The sequence below is a fragment of the Magnolia sinica genome, chromosome 6 (assembly GCF_029962835.1).
Source record: "Magnolia sinica isolate HGM2019 chromosome 6, MsV1, whole genome shotgun sequence".
In the NCBI taxonomy this organism is placed as follows: Eukaryota; Viridiplantae; Streptophyta; class Magnoliopsida; order Magnoliales; family Magnoliaceae; genus Magnolia; species Magnolia sinica.
Window position 1 is genome coordinate 396499 of NC_080578.1, and position 18043 is coordinate 414541.

At 38.5% G+C, this 18043-nt stretch overlaps 1 protein-coding gene and 1 long non-coding RNA gene across 4 annotated transcripts; one reads left to right on the forward strand and one right to left on the reverse strand.

The window, feature by feature from the left end:
• The first annotated feature begins 611 nt into the window (after positions 1-611).
• On the forward strand, positions 612-17417 carry LOC131247849 (uncharacterized). Of its 3 annotated transcripts, none has more exons than XR_009172056.1 (4): positions 612-845; positions 9559-9602; positions 12585-12887; positions 17036-17417. It is a non-coding gene; the product is annotated as an uncharacterized LOC131247849 (long non-coding RNA). The 3 variants fall into 3 exon arrangements; XR_009172058.1 differs by lacking the exon at positions 17036-17417 and adding an exon at positions 13029-15150; XR_009172057.1 differs by lacking the exon at positions 9559-9602 and having other exon boundaries at positions 614-845.
• On the reverse strand, positions 15772-17147 carry LOC131247848 (protein MODIFYING WALL LIGNIN-1-like). Its single transcript, XM_058247762.1, has 3 exons — positions 17016-17147; positions 16701-16906; positions 15772-16420 (listed from the first exon to the last, which is right to left on the reverse strand). Exons 1-3 carry the CDS (start codon positions 17118-17120, stop codon positions 16141-16143), a joined length of 591 nt encoding a protein of 196 aa, XP_058103745.1. The 5' UTR covers positions 17121-17147; the 3' UTR covers positions 15772-16140.
• Positions 17418-18043: the final 626 nt, after the last annotated feature.

Sequence of the window (18043 nt, forward strand, 5' to 3'; positions counted from 1 at the left end):
ATTTTGGGACATGGAATCCTTAAGTAATTTGTCCTACCATTTTTATAAGGTTTAGTCGACCGAAGAATTAAATTAATTGACCAGTGACAACTACAATAAAATATAATCAGTTTTCTATTATACTTGAGAATCCATCATCCCGTGTGAGCGTGATCCGCGGAGGATCGAGCGTCCACATCCATCCATGAAATAGTAATAGTTCACCCTCTCACAGGTCTAAATTCAATCCCAACTGCTTCCTGTGGTGTGGCCCAGTTGAGCTTCCATTCTACTTCCCTTTTAGTTTTATGTACTAAAATGATTAGTCAAAATGGATGGACGGCGTGGATAAAACATATACATCACTGTGGGCCCCACAGATCCCCTGACAGGACCGTCCGTCTCTAGCCAGGTCATGGTAGGGGTAGTACCCAATCCGCGCCGGTGGGTCGCAGGACTCTGTGGGGCCATCATGATTTATGTGTTCTATCCACGCCGTCCATCTGTTTTTCTGGCTATTTTAGGTCATGATCCGAAAATTGAAGCATATTCAAAGTTAAAGTGGACAATACCACAGAAAACAGTGGAGATCGAACGCCTACCGTTGAAAACTCGTGGGGGCCACACATGAGTCTGGATTCTTTCGTCTTGCAAGTAGCAAGGGAACCCAATGCAGAAAGGAAAAGGAAGAGAAACAAAAGCAAGAGGGGAAAAAAAGAAGAGGAGATGGGCAAGTCAGGAACTGATGGTTGGACGGAATAAGCGAGAGAATCAAATGAGAACGTGATCAGCTTCACTTCCAAAATGCGAGATTGGGTAGGAGGGCATCCTTCTCGCTATTCCTTCCCCCATCTTCTTTTGGATCGGTACCATCCATCCATCCTCTCTCTCTCTCTCTCTCTCTCTCTCTCTCTCTCTCTCTACTCACTTTCTATATTTCCTTTTATCAATTGAATTGCAGTAGATACAAGTAAGACATAGGAGTGTCCCAAAGGATGAATCTCAAGAGACTTATAATACAAGTTTATTCGACCACATCCTTCATATTCCCTACTTGTCGCTTTATGTAGAAATTCCCCATTAACAATGTAGAAATTATCTACTGGGCTATAAGTGTACGAAAGAGAACTTCCCATTGGAATCTTTTGCATCCACATCACCCATCTGGACCATCCATCTCAACCATCTTGACTGTGGCATGCCAAAAATGGACAAACAATTCTTTCTAGAGGAGATAGTTCCAGTCGCAAATGTTTAGGGACATTCTATTGATGTGATCATTGCACAGCAACAGAAGAAGAGTAAACCGCACCAAATGGAAGGTCCAGATGGGGAAGGTGGTTTTCAGAAAGTCCAAATCCAACTAAGTGCATGGAAAAAAAAAAAAAAGAAAAAAGTTTCCACTTGATCATTTCTCTCACAAGGAAACATTTTACTTAAAGAAGCCAATACTTAATTCTATTTGTCCACACAAAGAACATATTACTAAATCTGTCTCAACTCATAGTTAATGGGAAATAAAATACGGAAAGGCGTTCAACATAAAATAAGGCAACTAAAATAACAGAATCCAAAAACTGCCAAATCTTTCTTTTTAAAAAAACCATATTATCTGTATACAGCCATAGGGCTTGTGCATAGTCCAACATTCCCATGCGGATTTCACAGAGAGGCAATAATGGCTTTCTATTGGACTTGCTGTCCCCAGTCTACTTGATTCATTCTTCAGCCATCCGAGTGAGTTAGCAGGCCCACAATCCAATCTAATGATAGGTTTTCTCCTGATCTTTCATTGCCCAGCCACTGTTCCATTGGTGGGGCCTGATTGATGATCCAACTGCACTGCATCACATTGTCTAAGGGATAGGTCCTACCATATGTCATTCAGAATGTTGTAGACATTTGGAAATTTGTAGGTATTACAGGAAAGTAACAATCTAACATATACTTCAAAATCTTTATAAAAACCATACATTTGAGAAGAATGCGGTGCTGAGTTACTAGTCCTAGGATTCAATTGAACAGGGCAAGTGAATCCTCTCGGAGAATCGTAATGGCTAAAGCGTTTTTTTCCGGGATGTAAATATCATCCGTATGGCATTTGTTAATGGAGAATGCTGTGCCAGTTTACCCAAATCCCCCAATTGTAGGATTTGCGCTCCCATTGGACCAGGTGTTTGTTGGCTTGGTTCTAGAGCACCAGTGTTGTTAAAGGCACTAGGCACACCCCAGGTGCACCTATCCCGGTAGTGCTCAGAATGCCTATGCATACCTCGACACACACCTGGAGATTCCAAGCACATTTTTTTATATTTTATATAATAAATATTAATGTTTAATTATTTCTAGATATAAGTTGTTCTTTTGTTTTTTAAATAATCAAAGTCAATACCATGAAATTTCTCTTAGCCCAAAGCTTCATATATGCAATTTTCTTCTAAATCCCAATTTCTCAACTTCCTCAAATCCTAACCCTAAATCCCCCAAATTAACCAATCCAAGACCACAAATTTTGCCAAAATCCATAAAATTTCAAAATATTATAATCCACCTTTTCAAAATCCCAAATTCTCTAACCTAAAATTTTCAATTCCCCCTCCCAAAATCTTGTCCGGCACTAACAAAAGCTCAAATTGCTTTTAGGAAGCCCAATGTGATGACCAAGAAGAAAAATAAATTTAAAAAGTTGTTGAAATTTGGGGAAAGAATATCTCAAGCTTTAATCTCAAAAGAAATGAGAAAAGTTGTCGAAATTGGGCTTGAAAGCCCTTTCTTGTATATTTGCACCTTTATTTGGGTGTTAAAATAACACAAAAAAAAAAAAAAAACCCCACATATATGAGGTCCCCACTCCCCATAAGGGCACCTCACGTAAAAAGTTACAGGTGCTAGGCACATGCTTAAGGTAAATTCCTCTCCCAGGGTCCAGGTAGGGCGCAATGGGCCTAAAACTCCTACACATGCACCTAGGTGCACGCTTGGAATGCCTTTGACTAAGCAACCAGTTTCTGTCCATAGGTTTCACTTAGTGGTATGTTAGAGAGGAAAGAACTGGAAAAGGGTAGATCCATCTCACTACACTACACGAGGGTAGGGTCATCTTCCAATCAAGGTTGTCTATCTGGTGGGCCTCATTATGGATCGCTGATGTTTCAAAAAGGAAAATTACTAGACCTTTCCCATGGATTTCCCTCCACCCAATATTTTACTTTCAACCATCCATTTGATAGCCATCAATTGGAAGGTTTGGATTGCTTGATCACTATGATTTTCAATGTACGCTCCGTCCGCAATGTGCCACACAATCAAGGTTTTGGATTACAGTATCAATAGGTGTATATCAGCTGGGCCTAAAAACAATGTGATATGAGGTGTATTGTCCTAGAGGGCCCATATCTGTAGTGGTTTTTGTTGTTGTTGTTGTTGTTGTTGTATTTTAACATGCATTCAATGGGGCATCTAACCATTCTTTTCTAAGAATGTTGTCCTTCTGCTTGACCTGCTGAAGATGAACCAAAAAGGTCCTAATCAAAAATAAATTCAACATGATTTTGTGGTTAGGGCCCATTACATATGAATACAACAACAATAAGATGAAAAAATGATAAAAGAAATTATTGTTTACCCTTTCTTCTGATATTTCCTAAAATGTTTCTTTTTTTCTTTTTCTTTTTGAAAGATAACTAAAACTTTCATTGAAGGAGTGTTGAGGTAGCGCAAAAGGATAAACAAGAAACAAACAATGAAAGAAAAGGAAAAATTATAGCTTGTCCAGAACCCCTTTCCCCCCACCCACTCAACAACATTATCCGATGCATTAGAGACTACCCCCTTAATATTTCGGCATACCTTGCAAAAGCATCTACCATTCCTCTCACCCCAGATACCCCATAAACCTAGAAGGAGACAAAGCCTCCAAGCCGCCTGCCTCTTGTTGCAAAAAGAAACCCACCAAAAGATCACCAATATCCCATGTTACATTAAATTTGACAAATAAGGAGGCCTGGACATAGCTAGTGAAGGAACAATGGATAAAAAGGTGCTTGACCGATTCAACATCAGACATGCACGGGAGACATATTTGGGATGACCATGGACCACTTTTGGAGGTTATCAATCGTCAACACTATTTCTACCACTAACCATATGGAAGTACCGATCTTGCTATAATGCCATGCATGAGGAGTCTTTCCAAACTTCATCCCACCATTCTAAAGCATGAAGTAGAAAGAACTAAATGAGAAGCATCCTGATTTATACATGAACCAAACCATACTATCACTTTCATCAACAAAAGGCCGACATAGGTGAAGAAACTCCAAAACGTGGCATATTCCTCCACCTCATTATCTCGGAGAGATCGGCGACAAGATGAAGACCATGCAACCGACTTTTCCAGAAACTCAATACAAATGTTGATCGTGCCATGCCGATCTGGAGTAAGGCGGGCAATGGCCGGGAAAGAGGTGAAGAAGCACGTTTCCCCTCCACACATAATCCCAAAAGCAGTTGTTCTTTCTGTTCCCAAGTGGAAAACCACTCCTTTCATGAACTTGGATCTCATACTAGAGATGCCCTTCCAAATCGCCAACGCCCTGTAGTTGGAGGATTCTTTTGTCCACCACCCGCTAGGCCAGCAAGCATATTTGCTAGCAATGATCTCTCTCCAAAGAGCTCCTCCTTCTATATTAAACCTAAGAGAGCATCATTCATCACACCCAACTTACGAGTGTTTGGACCATCCTCGTCATAAGGCCTGCAAACTTTGTCCCATTCCGAAAGTGGAACTTTTTCTTCTCCAGCAAATCGCCCCCGCAAAAAGTCCCGCCTAAGTTTCTTGAGGTGAGCAAGAACCAAATTAGGACATCAAAAAAGCGACATGAAGTAAAGGGGCAAACTAGATAAAGCTGCTTTAATGAGAGTAATCCTTCCTCCAAGCAACAAGTACCGCCCTTTCCAACCCACCAATTTCTGCTTGAAGCTTTCTGCTACTTTGTCCCATATGTGCTTGGCCGGTTTTTTGATAGAAAGGAGGAGGCCCAAGTAAGAAGAAGGGAAAGATCCTGCATTGCATCCATAGGACTTGGCTAGGTGCTCGATTTCATCACTAACCAGTGGATACCAAGCATCTCACAGTTAGCAATATCTACCTTTTGCCCCAAAACTTCTTCAAAACACTGAAGAATTATACACTAGTTATCAACCTTTGCTGCATTTGCCTCATAGAACAGAAACGTGTCATCTGCGCAACACATATGAGCGAAGTGGTTCATTCCACTTCAATTTGTTGATTCCTACTTAATTCTTCTGTTCTGATCCTCAAAATAGGCCTAGATGTAGCATAAAATTAGCGTTTAAGTTTCCTTCGTGGTTGGAATGAAGAAGTAGAAAAATCAGAAGAATCTGAAAATAAAATTTTCAGAATGGGGCCTTTGTGGCCATATTGGCCCATTGCGGCCTTGTATCAGTCTGATTTGGCGTGTATCATATTGTATTGGCCAATATGACCCATTTTCTTTTTCTTAATCGACTGGTTCACCCCCTCATCACATAAAGGGTATAGCCAATACAGTTACAATATGGCTAATACAGCCCTATCATAACTGGTATTTAAAACCATACGCACAATTTGGATGGTTTGGATAGCTGTGCATGAGTACCACATCACATGTAGCCTACAAAAACAGGATTAGAGTGCCATTGTTCGTATACAAAGCTTTAATTCACACCAAGTTATCTTTTGTGTAGAACATCTAAAAGTGTGGACTGCACCATCAATATTCATGGAGTGACAATAAGACCAATCCTCTCATTTGTTAGATCACATTTCATATATTGAGTTGGCTTGATGAGTGGAAATTCCTGGTTTTCCTAGGTGACCTTCATGAAGCATCCCTCCCTTTGCATAGAGAGGATGTTCTGCAAAATTGACATGTCAGCAGGAAATAAAGCATTGTGTGTGAAAGTTCAAAGTTCACATACAATGTTGTGAAGAACACTTCTCCTTTTGAAAATTGTAACTGGTTACTAGATATCAGCAACAAGCCAGCGGATACATGTTCCTGTCGTCCTCTTTTTAGGCCCTACAACCACGATTAAAGTCCCACTCCTTATTGGTGCGATCTTTGGTTTAATCTGCATGCAACCCAACCATCTTGATCCACTCTCCATCATATCTAGGGGCTGCTCCTAGGCTACTTTGGGTGATCTCATTCTTCATTCCATCCTTCCTAGACTTCCCACACATTCATCTCCACATTCTCATCATATGCTCATTTGTTGACTCTTAACTGCCCAACACTTTGACCTATAGAACACAACCTGTTGATTAACTTCTAAAATGTTGCCTTCAGTTCCATTGGCATGTGAGAATCATATAGTTTCCACCGACACATCTCTGCTTTGTCCACCTGGCTTTAATTCTATTGCAAATATGCTAATCAATCTTTCCATTCCTTTGAGTAAAATTCCCCAATATATCTAATTAAAATTTATGAGCATTCAAGGTCCAAGAAATACTCTCGCTTGGTCATGAGTCTACTGACTCTCAGTAAAGGAGGGTCGATGTCAGGTGGGCAGCCAGTCGACAAACCATTTCCTAGAAAATCATGAGAAAAGCGGACCCCAAATTGCTGGGACAGGCTATGTTGACGATGATATGATGATGGCAAGGTCCAAATCCTCTTCTTTTTGAAAAGTTTTTCTTGGTGCATTGCTACTTGTATAGCGTTTGCAGTGTGGTCTTATGGAACTGAAGGTTGAAAGAAAGATGGCCCACACACACGCACGCGCAATTTGCCAGGGTACTAAATTGGTACAACTCTCCCCGTATTTCTGTTTTGGTCCCATTTCAGTTTGGTTGTTTCATTTTGGACCAAAATGATATGAGTTGAATGAAACCGAGTCGCATTGGAAGATTTTTTTTAAAGAAATGATTAAAAGAAGAGATATTCATTAGGGGAGAGGGAGTGGAGGAGTGAAGACCACACTTCCAAGATTTGGTTCTATGGGTTGTGGATTTTGTATGGCTAGTGTGGAGGAAGAAGGTGCTAACAATTGACAATATGCAAAAGTGATCGTTGGTGTTACCCGACACTTGCGTTATGTGCATGGAAAATGTGGAATCCATTAATCACCTTTTCATTCATTTTCCTTACACTAAAGGTGGGTGAGGGGTTGTCACGCCACGCAATTTGGATACAGAGTGCGCACTTTCAGACCTGAGTTACAGTTCATGACTCGTACACCAAGTGTGCATAAGCTGACCCATAATACAATTGCTTGGGTATTCTATGTTCACAGCAGAGTTTAACATACATACATGCACACATGCCATACAATCATATACTTTTCATTACTACCACCATTACATTCCCAAAACCACATTATCTAATTTGAAATTAACTGAATCCACCCACCTTGGGACTTTATTCAATCATAATATCAAATACCATCCAGTGAAAATGTTTTTTTTTTTTTAAAAAGAAAACGAGTATCGTGACAAAGTTTAACTATCATGACAACAATGAAGAAATCAACTATCTAGACAGAGATTCATATTAATAATCCATTAGTTCAACACAACCATTTCATCTTCCGATAAATATGGCCACTGGTCCTGGGTGTTGTTCGCCGTCTTGGCCTCATTCTCTAACGTCTGGTTCAGATTTCCTGTCTTGATCACCTCTGTACGGTTGACATTCAACGAACGTTAGCTGGCCAGGCTAGTGAGTGAACCTATCATGGTTCATACTCGGCACAAGTAAGATAGTACAAACATCATTCAATTACATGTTTGCAAATATAAGTATGGATGCAGAGATGTCATGAAATGCATGTCAAGTAGGATAATTGTCCACTTGCCTGGCTTGGATATCCATCAACCCGCATTTGAACCTTGCAATATGACTCGGTGTAATTACCATCTCTACCAAACGCCAGCTAAAGGCAATCATCACAAAGCCACATGTATTTACTGTGGTAAACAGGGAAATAAACAAGCCCTAATTAAGAATTAAGAATTAAGAGAGGGAAGTGAAATTTCAGAAATAGTTAAAATTCAACTGTTTCCATGTTGTAGGTGGCAGTAATTGTTTGCTGGGATACCCTTCAAAAAAAGAAGCAATTGTTCATTGGGATGATTTTACTTGTAAAAACTTGTTTTGCTGTGCCTGGATATGAGTGATATTTAATAACTGTATATCTTGGATCTGAGATTTCTCTCCCTGGACATAGGCTGTCTTCAATTGTTATTAACAGAGTTGAGTGGGTATTAAGTTTATGCCTTTGTGTACATGTCTCTGCCTCCACTGGACTTTTAATTGCCTAAAGAAATTGTCTATCTATCTTCGCATAATGCATCTTTTCTTTTTTTTCTTTTTTTTTTTCTTTTTTTTTTTTTTTTGAAAGGTAACATGACCAGGGATTGAACCCTGGATCACTCACACACTACACTGTCTCTACCAGCTCATCTAACAAGCAAGGGACTTTCTTTATTTTTTTTCTTCTTTTTGAACATTGACAATTTTATTTTAAAAAGGCTGCAGCCTAAAGAATACAAAGAAACAAGGATAAGAAGAACGGAAAAAATTACGACTCTAGCCAACTATCAGGGAACTGAGCCATAACCCCTGAAGAAATTGCCCACTCCATTACATGCATTTTAGCTCTACTGAAGACCTCCAAAACTCGCCTCACCCAATTCCCGAAGCATCAATTGTTCCTTTCTAGCCAAAGGAACCATATCCCTGCTACTAGAAAAAGACACCAAATTCTTTTCCCCACCTTTATACCACCACCATGCTACATCAGGAAATATTGATCAATAGACCTCTGTAAGACCCAAACTGTTTTGAACAAATTGAAGAAGCAATTCCAAAACCTATTTGTGAACGAACAATGAATAAAAAGGTGATCCACCAATTCGTCATCATTATAACACAGGAAGCAAACATTTGGAAAAATCATCTTTCTCTTGCGAAGGTTGTCCACTGTCAGCACCTTATTACAACCCACAAGTCAAGCTAGAGTAGCAACCTTTGGATGAACACCATAATGCCACACATATGCTGATTAACTAACCCCTTCACTTCTATCACCGCCACTAAGCATAGTGAATAAGGACTTCACTGAGAATATTCCAGACTTTTCTTTTAACCATACCATTGAACCCCCTTCTGTTAACACGGTACGAAGCTTGGAAAGCAGACCCAACAAATTAACCATCTCCTCAAACTCTTCATCATCTAAGTTCTTCCTACAAGGTGGGGCCCAAATTACTCTCTAACGAAATCCTTGCTAAACAAGGGAAGACTACACTCAAATTTTGCTCCACAGAATAATGCATCTTTTCTTGTGAACAAATTGTATTGAATGACGTTCCTTGCAAAGTGTTGTTTTGCAGTTGCATGAAACCTTTGGCTACTCACACCCTAGAAATGTGTGACCAATTAATTTAATTGCCTGCTGAAGTCACATTTTCTGAATTGTTCCATCCCCTGCTACGAGCATCAATTAAATGCATCTTTCTTTGTGAAGATGAAGGATTACCTTGTAAGGGTTTTGTGTGTTGATTTGCAGTTGGATGAAACCGTTGGGCGTTGGATGCTCACATCCTACAACTGGTGAGCATCAACTGTATTGCAATGTGTCTCACAAAAAACATATTAGTTCATGCCTCATTCTGTCTCATATTTAGATTGTTAAATTTATGCTGCACTAGCAGAATCCCTATACCTTGGATGGTCTTTTCGGTTCATTGTTAGGAATGAGATGTCTAAACCTCTAAAATTGGTGAGGCAAATCTTTTACCATTCCTGAGTTGCTTGGATTGTCAGTAGTTCTTTGTTGTTTCTTGGGCTTTTTCATGTAGAGCATGTATTGGACTGCATGTTGGTAAAAAAATTCTAAGACAGTCTGACCATGCTGGTTACAGGGACATTCTTAATCGGCGATGTGCATTTTATTTCTACTTATGAAATGCCCATGTGCTGTAGTCCATAAGTTGGAAAGAACTTAGTGAATTCCTATGAGTATGAAGGAGAATAAAAGCAAGATTCCTTCTAGATTCTCGGAGTTGCACAAACTGAGTACAGAAGAAGAGTCTTGAACATTTGGTAGCTTAGGGATTTCGATTTTTCTTTATTGGGAAGCATTAGAGGTTGATATATGGGATAAGGAGTTATGATGTTTATTCTCAATCAAGACTACTCTGCTTTGGGTATAGCAGGTGGATGCTGGGAGGATGGGGAAAAAACTTCCCTCCCTCTCTCTCTCTCTCTCCCTAAAATCTAGGGGAGGAAAAAGTTTCTATTGTGCAATTCCCTAAAATCCAGAGGAAAAATTTTCTATTGTGCAATTCAGATTGTCTTCTCTCTCATTATCCAGAAGGGTGTTTGTTGTGACTCTTAAAGTATGGTGCAATGTCTGCCTTTTCATTAATCTTGCTTCTTTGTTGTGACTCTTTATATATTGGGCAATCTCTCCGTTTTCCCTAATCTTGCTTCTATAAACTTCTCTTAATAAAGCCATGGTTTCATTGGTAGGTATTAACAGAGCTGTTATTATCCCAACGAAACGATAGATTCTTGTTTTTGTGGGGCACCTGATGCACAATCAATCTTGAAGTGGAGGGAGAGGGGGGCCTGATGCAGTTCTAACTTAATGTGGTACCCCATTCACGTGGACACATGGAGAGCACAATCATGTGCAAATCATGGAATTAAAAAAATGGTTATGTCACAGCCATATCAGTTGCCATGTGAAGGAAAATGGTTGCCCTTGTGACGCGTTATGTGGGTGGGTCAGTTATGGAAAAAAAAAAAAAAAAGGGCCGTATTGGCCCGTATTGGCTGGTACGGGTGGATACACCCCATATCAGCACTATTACAGGGCCAATATGGCTGCTATAGGCCGATACAATCATTAAGGGCCCATTATGAAGGTTCTTGTTTTCACATTATCTCGTTTTTCCAGTTCTTTATTCATTTCAACCATGAATGAAATTAGAGACTAATTTTGAAATAGATCTCTGCCTATTTTGAGGATCAAATCAGAAAATTTTAGTAGGATTCAATGAATTGAAGCGGGGTGGACCATTTTTAGAAATATCAGAAGGGGTAAACCATCATTTTTTTCATTTTTCGATATAATTTTTTTTCTTGTTACATGTAATGGGTTCTCATCAACCAAGTCATGCTTGATTTGTGTTTGATTAGGGCATATTTGCTTAACTTTTAGCAGGTGAAGTTGACACTGCCCAGCAAACATCATTCTTACCAAAGAATGATCTATTATACCATCAATTCATGTCCAAGATAAATAAATAAAGAGCATACATATTTGGGATTCTCACTTCTTCTTCTTCTTCTTTTTTTTCTTTCTTTCTTTCTTTCTTTCTTTTTTTTTTTTTTTTGAATTTTACCAATAATTTTAAAGATTTTGTTCCACAAGAAAATTTTGATTGTTACAAGGTTGTGTTGGTGAATACAGCTGATATGGCCTGTATTGTATCAATCAGCAAATTAGCCGATACCGTCATGTAATACCTTGGTGTGAATGGAGTCAATGGACAATCAATTCGCTGAAATGGTCATTCTTATGGTCCAGCTGCAGTTCACCTTGATGAACTGTCTTTATGTGCACTGTGATGCTTATGTCCACATGGACAGTCCATTTATTTGACTGGATCATCGTTTTGGTCCAGCGTGCATATGGACACCTGGACAGTCCAAAAGGAGAGCAGATTTAGTGAGTCCGGGGAAAAACCAACTTCATTGAGGCACGACTCTGAGGCTCTCCTTGATGTATGTATTTTATATCCATGCGGTCCATCCGTTTTGCCAGATCATTTTAGGGCATGAGCCCAAAAATGAAGCAGATCCAAATCTCAAGTGGACCGCACCACAAGAAACAGTGGTGATTAAATGCCTACCATTAAATATTTCTTGTGGACCAAGTTTTGGATCAAGCTGATATTTGTGTTTTCCCTTCATCCAGGTCTGGGTGACCTTATCAACAGGTTGGATGGCAAATAAACATTACAGTGGGCGCCCTAAGAAGTTTTTAATGGTCAGTGTTCAATCACCACTGTTTTCTGTCCACCTGAGATTTAGATCTGCTTCATTTTTTGGGCTCATGAACTAAATGAGTTGTCAAAACGGATGGACGGCATGGATATACAACACATATATCAAGGTGGGCCCCATGGTCATGGCCTCACCAAAGTCGGTGTTTCCCTGGCCTCACCAAATCCACTCTCGTCTGGAAGTCCAATTCAATCCAATCATTGAATTGGACTGTCCTTTGAGTAAAGCCTTGGGCAAGAGAATTGATCTTAGAAAATATTCTACACTGCTGAAATTTTCTGAAGCCTGTGAATCTGGAACTTAGTTTTGCATTTAAAGATGTTGTTTTCATGCACATGTCAGCAGGTGTTTGTACATGTTGGCAATATCTCATTTGCAAATGCTGCTAAATACTTGGCAACAATAAAAGACTAGAGAAATTAACTATCTCCGTAACTTAAAAGTTTTCTTACTTCTATGAAATTCCCTAAGCTATTTCTTTTTTTTCTTTTTCTTTTTTATTTCTTTATAATTTTGCAGTCTAAGCACTTCTGGGCTCAGTTCACTGAAGAATTTGGTTTTCTTGCCATGAATTAGAAGTTATCACATGTTTCATTAATGTAAGTTGTTTGATGTAGTAAGTGGCTCTAGTTGATCACCATTCAAGAATTCTTGCTTAGACAGTACATACCATCCTTACATCTAGGATTTCAATTCTTCCAAAAAGGATTAACTATTGGGTTATCTTGCTAAGCTCAACACAAAGGTTTGCAAATTCTGTTCTACTTGTGCCATTCAGAACTGGAAAGTCCAGAAACCAGATCATTGGTGAAGATTTTTCTGGTTTGTTATTCGTCTTCTTTTTCTTTTCCTTTTATCTACTATTGGTTTGCAGACTTTTGGCGATTTCAAGTGGAGTCCTCATTTGTGTCTTGGTTATCGGGGAATTGGGGGCATGTTGACAATTTGGGCTTGTATGTCCAGGGAAGATGGCGCTGCAATGGTGAGAGGACCATGGACATGTTTAGCAGGACTCCTTTTAAACTCCATATTTTTCAAAAAACTTGTATAATTGACTCAATGTTTAAATATGTTTTTCTCCAAAGGAAAAAAAAAATGCTTTTCATTAGATTTTAAAAAAAAAAAAAAAAAACTTTTAGGGACGATTTAGAAATAGAAATTGGCGTTCACCACCATCAATACAATCGATTAAATGATTGAAGATTTTAGGATAGACGGATTGATTTATATGGGGAATTCTTGGAAAGGAAGGATTTAAGAGAGGCAAAGAATAATATTAACCCACTATTCAATTACCTACATGCATGATTTCTTACACATATTGAGATTTTAATCATTTAAAGTGAGGTTTTTTTAATTCATTTATTTATAAGTTTAATCTTATTTAAGTATAATACACACACACACACACACACACACATATAGCTGCTTCTTTTTTTTTTTTTCATTCATTCTTATTGAATCAGAACCATATTAAACCCGAACTTCTCATTGTCCTAATTTTTATCATTTCCCGTTTTGTTACCTAAATTTTTACCGTCCTTTTAATTATCAAGACTGAATTAAACCTGAACATTTCCCTTTTTTTCTTTTTCTTTTTTGCCATATGGCATTTTGCTAACTATGGGCGCAGAGCATATACAATGTTTTAATGATGTTTGAATGAGGTCCCTCCCTAGGTATGTGATCTTGTGGGTATATTGACAATTTCACCTTTATTCTCGCACCCACAAGCTCTCCAAATGTTTAGATTCATGAGACACAACAAGATAACAAATGTGAGTTGTTGTTTTGAGAAAATTTCCACTAAATGTTACATAGGAAGCTACGTACTGGTTGTGGATATGTCTTCTCTCGCATATGGGGGCCTTTTCCAATGTATTGTTAGAGGCAACGGTTGCTCATGAATACATGATTCTTATGAACCCAGCTTCAGTATCCGTTGACCCATTCATGTTTACATTTTACTTTTTGGTATTTAGAAAATGAAGCCAATACGAGGATTTTGATAATTTGTAACACCCTGATCCTCTTTTAGATCAAAATTACAGTTACAAAATTAGTTGGGATAAGGAAGACATGATGATGAATGTATAATGTGGGAGTTCATACTTGTAGATGCCGGGAGAACCATCTAGACCTAGCAATGGGCAGGCCTCGGGCCTGGCTTTTGATCTGGTAGGATTGGGCTTATCAGGCCAGGTATATTCAAGACATTGGTTTTCATGGCCCATGCCCAGCCCATTGCCAGCCCTTCATCCATCCATCTTTACTGCTGAACTAAGAAAAAAAAATTCGTATGTAATTTCCTGACGATATATTGAATACTGTATATAATATACCCAATATTTTCATAATCGTTATGCATTGCAAATGATAATAAGGGTTGAATCAAGCAGTTTCTGGTGTGCTGGCGTGTTCTGTAATTTTTTTTCTCCTTTTTTTCTGTAAATTTCTGGCTTTGGCCTGTTTAGTAATACAATTATCAAAGTTCAAAAATAATCATAATAAGGGTTGAATCGAATTGCAAATCATATCATAAATCATAAGATTTTTCTGATTTTCTTAAAAATGTGAAAAAATCTGAAAAGTATAAATGAATCAGGAAAATTTTAGAACTTGTCAATCATTCATTTTCCATCAATATGCACCAAGATAAGTAACAAATATCATGAAATTGGCTATTTAGAACTCTTATATGGTTACACATCGTGATAGTGTTAAAGGATTCTCATCTTTCCTTTGTCTTTTAAGAAATTTATCTTAAAAACCCTTTAATAATTTGTTATTTCTACCCTTCTTGAGTGTAGAATCACATTGGGAAAAGCAACATTTAATTATGTTGACAGACAAAAAGATATTTTATTTATTTGATTTGGGTTTTTGAATATCAAAATCTGCGAATCTCCTCTCCATCTTTAATCTTGAAAACATATAGCAACCCTTTAACGATTTGTTCTTTCTAGCTTTCTTGAGTGTAGAATCACCTCGGAAAAAGCAACATTTAATTATGCTGACAAACAAAATATTTTATTTCTTTAATTTTGGTTTTTGAATGTCAAATCTCTCTCTCTCTCTCTCTCTCTCTCTCTGCGAATCTCCTCTCCATCCTTAATCTTGAAAACATATAGCAACCCTTTAACGATTTGTCCTTCCTAGCTTTCTTGAGTGTAGAATCACGTCAGAAAAAGCAACATTTAATTATGCTGACAAACAAAATATTTTATTTCTTTAATTTGGGTTTTTGAATGTCAAATCTCTCTCTCTCTCTCTCTCTCTCTCTCTCTCTCTCTCTCTCTCTCTCTCTCTCTCTCTCTCTCTGCTTGAATCTTAGGAGGGAGGTTGATGCATACCAAATTTCTGAAGTTTCTTCTCCAGATAATGCCATCCTGTGTTTTACTTAGTCGCATCTTGAAATTCTGGTATTTGTACTCCACCAATATATATATATATATATATATATATATATATATACTCTCTCTCTCTCTCTCTCTCTCTCTCTCTCTCTCTCTCTCTCTCTCTCTCTCTCTCTCTCTCTGCTTGAATCTTAGGAGGGAGGTTGACACATACCAAATTTCTGAAGTTTCTTCTCCAGATAATACCATCCTGTGTTTTACTTAGTCGCATCTTGAAATTCTGGTATTTGTACTCCACCAATATATATATATAAGGTCTATGTTTGAATCACAACAAAACCCCATGGAAAGAACCTTTGATCTGCAATTTTTGCAGTAGGTAAAGTTTTACAAATACAAGAAATTAGGATGATGCTTTTCCTCTGGGTGTTCTACAATATAGAATAAAGGAATGCTTAATTAAAATGTTTCTGTTTTCTTGCAACTATTATTCCCCATACAATAATAACTCCATAGGGTGGAGAAGAAAACCACCACAATTTTTTGACAGCCAATGTAAGAACCATATGCTCTTGAAGTAAGTATATCTGTTCGCGGAGTCCCCTGTATGTTGTCAATTATCAATGAGTGGCTCCTCTGTAATTTTTGGCAGCGTGGGATCAAAGAAATCAAATATCAACTTTGATTCCTGCACAAGCTGGCCTTTGCTCAGCTCCTTCCTATTGCTTACAATTCACTCCAGCTTCTCCATTTTCTCCCTGTTTTTGTGCATGTACCCTCCTCCCCAGTTCTCCTTGTTCTCTACTATCTGTCATTCTTGCAGTGAAAGTGAAGCCGAGTGTGAAAATTACTGTTGCCAACACAAGCACAGCTGCACCAATATACACCCCGTCATTAACCACATAGCACTGTCCTTTCAACCATCCGTCTCCATAGCGTTGGCTATGGTTCATGCTCGACCCCACACCCAAAAAAATAATTGCAAATCCAAAGGCGATCCTACAATGTGGTTGAAACAATCCTTGTCAAATAACTCAATATAAAAATTTCCAGATATGCAACTATTTTGGCTAGCAAAACCTTGGGGCAATTGATAATTTTAAGAAAATGGGGATCTTTGCAGATGGTATGACTGTAAATGCCTTCATGCCATTGACACAAGTATACAGAGGATAATGTAACTAAAAATTAATGGAGTAGGTTGCGTGGAAGGAAAGAACTATGATAGATGGATTTGGAACCTTAAGAGCTGGGTGAGTTGAAGTCATTGATTACTTACCATGAGAGGATGAAGAGAATAATTGTTGTGGCTTTTCTCCTGTCATTGGTATTCAGTTTTTTCTCTCTTGAGCATAACTGCCAGCCAATTGCAGAGGTTCCAATGACCTGAGCAGCCAGAAGGCAGATTGATGCTGCAAGTCCCAAACCAAATGCTGGGCTCCCTGGCAAAGAACACAACTTTCCGTCCAACCTCACATCCTTTGCCTTCAAAAACCAATTCCAGAGCCTGTAGTCACATACTGCACGCATAAAAACAGAAGAAACACACAGGGAGAACCTGAACACCCCATGATCAAAGCTCTTTCTTACTCACCTTTGTTCTCTTGAATTCAGCAGCTATACATGCAATGGCAGAAATCAGGCCAAGGAGCAGGATGGCCGCACAGAGAATTGCCATTCCATATTTGGGTTTCTCCATTGCCCTGTGAATTGGATTTGCACAATCTCCGGAGATGTTCAAGGAGCAACTAAAGGCTTGGGGCGTACTCAATGGTGAAAGGATGTCGACTCTCCTACCTTGGCTTTCCCTTGAGTGGTGGTTGGGAATTTCTTCTTAAGAAGGCTTCCATTGCTTGGAGAGATGGATACCTTCCAACTATAGCTGTCGAAGGAGAGAATATGTGAATTTTTAGCTTCTTTCAGAGAGAGAGAGAGAGAGAGAGAGAGAGAGTCAACGTTTAGAAATTAACAAGGAATCCGAATGATGGCTTTCCTAGTTGGCAGAAAGGGTGATTGGGCGTTTGAATTTTCTAAAGAATCACAATCGCACGAAATTTTTTTTTTTCCATAGGCCACTTGGAAGTGTGATGCATGCACATGAAGAAATGGTAATTGGGGCTTTAATTTTCTAAAATACCACAATCACATGAAACTTTTTATTCTTAGGCCACTTGGACGTTTTATCCATGGTCCTGAAATCCATTTGGTAGCAGCAAACGAATATAAGACTGGCTTTTGAAAACGTTGGTGGGAATCTCCGTAGAGGTGTCTTCTTTTCTCCTCCTCTTCTATTTCTCCTTTCCTGTTTTCTTATTCCTTTTCCCCCCTTTTTCTGTTAGAGAGATCATAATGTCCAAAATGGCCATTGATTTCAATGCTAGTCTTTTCTTCTGAACTTTTGGTTAATTTAGTTTTTTGTATTGGTCTATTTATTTTATTTGCTTCCCTTTAAACTAATAATGGCTTTTTTTAGATATGATATGAAAAGGGGATCGAGAGTTTAGACTATGACCGCTTCATTTTTTTTAATGGTCATTGACTGCACCGTCATTGTCTGTTTCGATATTTATTAAAGTGCAATCATCTTTTCTTCTTCTTCTTTGCTCTTTTTTTTTTTTTCTT

Excerpts from the sequence above, each read along its gene's own strand:
- LOC131247848 (XM_058247762.1), bottom strand. The coding sequence starts at position 17,120 with ATGGAGAAACCCAAATATGGAATGGCAATTCTCTGTGCGGCCATCCTG. Across the intron at positions 16,907-17,015 it reads CTGAATTCAAGAGAACAAAG|GCAAAGGATGTGAGGTTGGA; the intron begins GTGAGTAAGAAA and ends TGGTTTTTGAAG. Across the intron at positions 16,421-16,700 it reads ATTCTCTTCATCCTCTCATG|GATCGCCTTTGGATTTGCAA; the intron begins GTAAGTAATCAA and ends ACCACATTGTAG.